Below are 6,125 nucleotides of genomic sequence, written 5' to 3'. Positions count from 1 at the left end.
TGATCCAGGATGATCCAAAAGTTGGTGTTGGAGATTCCCCCCCCAATATTTTTTTTTAACTTAATATCTCTTGTTTGTTATTTCCCCACGTTTTTAATAGGAAACACATTGAATATTGATTTTCGTTTTTTGAACATTTTAGTTAATAGTGGGTGGGTTAGTTATGGGCTGAACTAACTATTTTGAAAGGCAATTTCACCCGTTTCCTGGCTTCGCAGCGTAGCTCTCTACCACCCTCTAGTGTTCAAACTTAGACAACTACCAAAAAAAGTACAAAATAAAAAGAAATTCCAGAATTGTTTATACGCCAACAAGTGTGAACTATAATTACATGTAAAAAAATAAAATAGAAGTAAATCTCAGCCAAGCCTGTTCTCCAGAGTCTTGTGTTTAACTCAAACCAGTGAATTAATAGTAAATAAATAAGTAATTAAACAAAAGCGTGTACTGTGTGGGTCAGTGCAGCATGCGCACAGAGTTGACATGCAGGTGGTAGAGAAAGTCGGCGTAGGACGCGCCACCATTGGGGCTCTTGTCCTCCACCAGGTGGCGCTGCAGGAGCTCCTCACCGGCATCACCCTGCTTTACCAGGAGCAGCTGTGAACAGCCCATTTCCACGCAACGTTACAACAGATTTGAGTGACGCGGTGCAGTATTTAGTTGCGAGCTGACCTGCCGGAAACACGGGACCTCCAAGTCCAGCGCGTCCAGGAGAGTTCGAACCATGACCGACAAGGGGGTGTCCAGAACTGGCAGCTTGGTCTGGATGAACAACATAACACGGAAAAAAATGAGTGAGCCTTTGGGAGTGGTCATTTGGTCAGCTCACTTCAGCCACAAACTTGTTCCCCAAGAATATTTTTACAATTCCACCCCTTAAGATAGTTTCACGTAGCAACATGAAATTTGGTAAATATGACCATCAGGCTACATTTTACACCATTTTACATAGAGTAGTTTAAAAAAAGAAAAAATATTTCTCCCATTCAGTACAAAATTGATCACTTTGTGAAAAGACAAAACAGGTTACCTCTCCAGAGGGCAGCGATGCCAAGCATCCCACGTTAAAGAGCTCTGCCAAGGTGCTTGCTGAGACATGGGCTCCCACCCACAGCAGGAGGGTGTGGGGGGTGTGCAGCAAATACATCCCACCTGGATGCAAGCTCGTGGCTGAACAGCGTAGAGCCCCCTCCTCGTCCTCCTTCACATTTCTGGTGTGGGACAGTGGCTGAAGCAATGAAATGACGAGGTTCCAATTGTGACTTCAGCAAGGAGCAGCAAGTGAGTTTCGCTTTTTCTTTGACTTGTCCATAATGATTTTTTTTTTTTTTTACGTGTGCGTACCAGAGGGATCAGCGTTGGGTAGAAGTGCGTGACGCAGGCAGCGGCGTCCAAGCCGAGCGCCCGGCAACGCAAACCCAGCCGACTGTGCACGGAGGTACGCAGGCCGGGCAGTAGGACGTCACTTTTCCTCAGACTGTTGACGAAGACGGGTAGCGCTCGCAGGCCCCGAGGGAGAACCAGCTGACCGGACGACGCCCATGTCGAAGAGGAGCAGCCGTGACGGCGGTAGGATGCCAACGCCTCCGTCAGGTCACTCTGGAGCTCCTCACGCAGATCCTGCAGGGGACGCTCCAAAGCGGCACAATACACTGAAAACGCAGAGAACACACAGGGTCTTTATAGACGATGTAACAAATAAAAATTTTGGGTTATAAAACATTTGCAACAAGAGAAAGGAACAGTTTGACAAAAGTTTGTCATTTAATATTAGTTTACGAGAGAGAAAAAAAATGATGTGTGTGGGGGGGGGGGGGACAATATTTGAAGGTCCTTATGATTGACTTAGTATGTTGTAATATGTTTACATATATATTTTTTTTTAAAAAAAGACAAAAATCTGCAAGAAATTGTCGATTTTTTGCTGATTTCAAAACAGTTAATAACGCCGATTAATTGGTCGGACCCCAGTAATTATTATACCAGACTAGTTTGAGAATCTGAATTTGTTCATATTTCTCCAAACTTTTAAAACCATAGTTGGCACATTGTCTCTCTTTAGTCATCGCTGCTTTTGTGCATCTTACTCTTCTTGCAGTAGAAGGCCAGCAACGTCTGTGCCTGATATTGGCGGAACGTGTCTTGCAGGTGGCGTGAGCATCGCAACATTAGCGTATGCACCCTGGAGCGCCGCTCCCCCGTTGGGGTGTTGTACGCCAGGACTGCCTAGCAAGAAAAGGTGAAAGAAAAACAATATTGTTAGCTAAACCTGGGGGAGAAAAAACAAACAATACCCTAGCAATTGTTTACATTTTAGAAGTGGATAAAAGAACAACTACAAGTGTGCCACACCTGTATAGCGACGCCCCGACTCTCATCCAGAGCGGCGCCGTCGTGCGCCAGCTCCACAGCCACCATCGTCTGGCAGTCTATCGTTGCCATAGCGACCCGGTTAGGGCTCGGTCTGGGCACGAAGAGTCCGTAGCAGCCGGACACACGCATGCCTGGCAACAGTGTTGCATTGTAGGTATTTTGTAAGGGATTGTTGTAGGACTGAGGTTCGACATCTCACCTTTGCTAACAAACAAGCTAAGATCTGCCTTGTAGCCGACATTTGCCGCCACAACCCGATTTAGATTACGGCTAAAGCGCTCCCGGTCCAAATCCCCCTGTGGATAAACACACGTATTAGCCCCGTTAGCATCTTTGTATGTTTTCATAGTACTTCAACACACATGTTAGCATAGCAACTGCTAGAATGTTAGCATTTGAAAGGTAGCTGTTGCAGTACCTGCAGGTGGTTGTAGGAATACAGCGCGCCGCCCGTCAAATAAGGAACATGACCCGGCCAAGCTCCGCCCACATCTTGCGAGGAGAGGACAAACAGATGAACGCCGCATCCCTGACGGACGCACGCCTCTGCCAATGAGATGGCTCCCTCCGGCGGCTGGAAGATGGACTGTGAGAAGAAGCAATGATATACCTGAGAGTGTCCGGGGCAATTTCAAATACTGGGACATAACAGTGGACGAAGAGAAACTTTCTGATTTGAGCGACACCTTGACTACCATGCCACAAATCAAAATGGTTCTTTCCTTACTTTTGGCTTGCTGGTTCCGAAGAAGCCAGCTGAGGATTGTTCCATCTCTACCAGCGGAGCCGAGTGGAAGACAAGCAACTTGCCAGGACAGGCCAGCGTCTGAAGGACAGCCAGACCTGCTTTGACCGGAAGCTCTGCTGGGACGCCTGGCGAGTCGTCACCTTCCGGACTCAACTGGGGAATGTGCTGCAACACGCTGCACAACAGCACACAAACGTTACCATTTGATCAATTGTTATTAGAAGCCATACTGCAAAACAGGGAAAGCTGGAAAAGTGACAGCCTCAGCACTTTCTCTACAAATGTTGTTTACTTGCTATGTTAGCCTACATTGGTATTTGAAATAGTACTATTACCAGTATTAGTAAAAAAAATATATTTTACAAGACTTTATTTCATTTTTTTTTTTACCTGGAGACATTGTCCATGCAGTCCCCTAGGGGGAGTACTAGCCCCTCCCTGACTGGAAATTGCAGCTCATCCAACGTTTCCGCCATGACCAGCATGTGCGGGCGAGACAGGGTGGGGCTGAGGTCGTACAGCTGGATTCTGCTGTCGTATGTCAGCAGGCCCACGCGGATGTTTCTTGGGCAAATTGGAAGTGTGTTTTAGCATGATTGTGTTGAGATATGCTTGTTGTGTGTTTTACTTGTCGAGTGAGACGAGGAGAGTGTGTATTTGTTGCGTCACAAAATCCAAATGGCCGCCTCGTAGCGCTGCCGCCGACACGTCAATGGCCAGAAGTAGCGCCGCCGCCTCACCCTGTGGCAAAAATGTACAAAATTTGATATTTATTATTGGCAATTTTGCATCTATAAAATAATCATTAGCAGTGGTTTATTTATCATAATTTAAAGTTACCCATTTGACAAGTATACTGCATGTGCATCCGATTTTAGTAACAAAATGGAGGAAAAGTGGAAACATTTTCCTTTAATGCCCGATGGTTACTTCAAACTAAATAGCGGACCTCTCGCATCTTTCGAGACGTTTTGCCGCTCTCTTCTTGATTGACATGCCTGCCAAACTAAACTAAAGTGACCTTGACAGGGTGGAGGACTTCGTAGGACCCCATGTGGAGTTCGGGCCTCTGCTCCCGATCAGGCCGGAGCCCGTCCACCCCTTGTGTGGGCTGGTAATGTTGCCACGGCACTGCAGGACAAAGAAACACTGCTCGGACGACATAAACCACTTCATTTCAATTTGAACCTGAAAAACTCTTAAGTTGGGACACTCGTAAGTCAAGGGAGCACTGTCGGAACTTATGCGGCTTACCTTCGGTCAGCTTATCACAAAACGGGCAGCGGAACCTCTGGCCGCAGTCCTGCCAACTCATGGCGACGCACATGGATGCGCCGCAGCAACGACATCCCGAGATGCACGAGTCGTCCGGGACGACCGGAAGAGGCTTCTGGAAGCGAGATGTCAGTGAAGCTGCGTTAAAGTATGTCTTTGTATCATTATAATCCAACTCGACAAGCGCCATTTAAACTGACAAGATAATTAGACAAAAATGGAAGTTAAAAACTTACCTCTAGTGGGTTTTGTCTGGCTAAAGGCGTGACTAGAGTGGCCAGAGGCAGCCGGGCCAGCAGGGCAGTGGGACCATCCTGGGGCAAGCAGTATGTGGTGGAACGGATGGCACGGGGGCTGGCGTTGCCTGAATAGACGATGACATTGTCACACACTGCCGCAATTTTTTTTTTTTTTAAATCTGTCATTTTTAGGTGTTTTCAGAAATTTAGAATTGTGTGATTGTCTCCTGGAAGTGAAGCTAATTATTACCTCCATCCTCCACGATACAGGAAGTGGTTGGCAGAGGAGGTGGAGGGCCAAAAGACTCAGAGATAAAAACCTTGCCTTCCCACTCCGCTCTGTCGTCCGCCATCACTTTGACCTATACCCAGTTACGGATGAGCGAGCAAATTATCAAATTTTTTTAGTCTAATTTAAAAATTAAAAATAAAAACTTACAGCACTGGGAAGCAGTCCTGGGTCCAGCCCATAACGCGACTCCGAATTTGGAGATATCTGTACAATGGAAACACAAATTTAGAATTGTACAAATATAACAATATTCACCCCCATCCCCTATTTAATTAGAAAAAAAAGAAGTTCATGATGATGATGAATATATTATTTATTGAGTATTTTAGGAAGGCAACTGCTCTGCCAACCTGCTGGGGTCCATCTGCGTAGGGGTGCGTGATGACAGGGCAAAATCCTGCCGGGTGACCACCAGGGGGCGTCCATTGTGAGGACTGTCCAGTGAGGGAACATGGCAGTGGCTGCTCGGAGGGCGAGCCCAGGTTCAGACGCATAAAGTCGGGTAGAGGACTGCAGAGCCGTCCGAGCTCGGAAGCTGTGGCGGAACTACAGTGGTGCGCCCACAGCGGGCTCTGATTGGCTGCACGTTCGTCCATCGGCCACCATACCTCATTCTGATTCGCCCAATTTTCGGTACCTAAATTTATATAATATTTGACATTTTTGTATAGAAAAATATCAGAAGACCATACAAAGAACATCTTGAAAAAAAAATATAAAAATAGAGAAATAGTGGAGGAAGACTTGTATGTTATAAGATAATGAGATGCTATCGTACCTTTTAATACGGGCGGAAGTCGCAGCCATTATGTGCGGGAATTACATTAACCTCCGGCAGCAAATCAAACAGCTTCAGAAGGGGAATTCAGTCAACTGGAGTAAACCTTAACATTCGAATAAAAGCAAAGTTGGCCAATTGCATTAATGGAGGGCGACTAGAAGCTAGGACAGGAGTAACATGCCAATGCTTAGCATCCAAGGCAGCTAACAGCACGGCGAAGCGTTTCCGGGATTCCTTTCGCAGTAAAATAAAAACAGAAATTGTCATCGTGAAAATTAGAAGAAAACATCTGTTGTACGATAAGTCGAATTACTCGACTTCAAAATTGTCTAGTCTACTGAAAAAAATGCGATCATCTTAGTTATGAATGTAATGCACTAGAGTATTTAAAATATGCATTATTTTTAAACAAATTTT

At 45.9% G+C, this 6,125-nt stretch overlaps 1 protein-coding gene across 3 annotated transcripts; it reads right to left on the bottom strand.

Annotated features, from left to right (window-relative positions):
* Window positions 1-284: 284 nt before the first annotated feature.
* On the bottom strand, window positions 285-6,121 carry si:dkey-13n15.2 (protein transport protein Sec24C). 3 transcript variants are annotated; one of them, XM_049763115.2, is made up of 18 exons: window positions 5,706-6,121; window positions 5,278-5,564; window positions 5,075-5,131; window positions 4,886-4,997; window positions 4,633-4,760; window positions 4,376-4,511; window positions 4,143-4,252; window positions 3,750-3,862; window positions 3,512-3,685; window positions 3,101-3,296; window positions 2,792-2,959; window positions 2,573-2,669; window positions 2,353-2,504; window positions 2,088-2,226; window positions 1,345-1,652; window positions 1,031-1,228; window positions 673-762; window positions 285-597 (listed from the first exon to the last, which is right to left on the bottom strand). In XM_049763115.2, the coding sequence occupies exons 2-18, from the start codon at window positions 5,521-5,523 to the stop codon at window positions 457-459; spliced, it is 2,565 nt and encodes an 854-aa protein (XP_049619072.1). In that variant the 5' UTR covers window positions 5,524-5,564; window positions 5,706-6,121; the 3' UTR covers window positions 285-456. The 3 variants fall into 3 exon arrangements, 2 of the variants coding, with proteins under 2 accessions (XP_049619072.1, XP_049619071.1); XM_049763114.2 differs by having other exon boundaries at window positions 5,278-6,121; XR_007490468.2 differs by having other exon boundaries at window positions 544-597; window positions 1,031-1,211; window positions 5,278-6,121.
* Between the last annotated feature and the right edge of the window lie 4 nt (window positions 6,122-6,125).

This window comes from Syngnathus scovelli, chromosome 3 (assembly GCF_024217435.2).
Source record: "Syngnathus scovelli strain Florida chromosome 3, RoL_Ssco_1.2, whole genome shotgun sequence".
Classification (NCBI taxonomy): domain Eukaryota; kingdom Metazoa; phylum Chordata; class Actinopteri; order Syngnathiformes; family Syngnathidae; genus Syngnathus; species Syngnathus scovelli.
The sequence above is the reverse complement of the archived record's forward strand: the minus strand, read 5'-3'. Positions and strand labels throughout refer to the sequence as shown.

What these genes read in the sequence shown, in the direction of transcription:
- si:dkey-13n15.2 (XM_049763114.2), bottom strand. Translation starts at nt 5,628, where the DNA reads ATGTTCTTTGTATGGTCTTCTGATATTTTTCTATACAAAAATGTCAAA. An exon ending in CAGGACTGCTTCCCAGTGCT is followed by an intron (nt 4,998 to 5,074) that starts GTAAGTTTTTAT and finishes AACTGGGTATAG; the next exon opens with GTCAAAGTGATGGCGGACGA. An exon ending in CCAGACAAAACCCACTAGAG is followed by an intron (nt 4,512 to 4,632) that starts GTAAGTTTTTAA and finishes TCTCGCTTCCAG; the next exon opens with AAGCCTCTTCCGGTCGTCCC.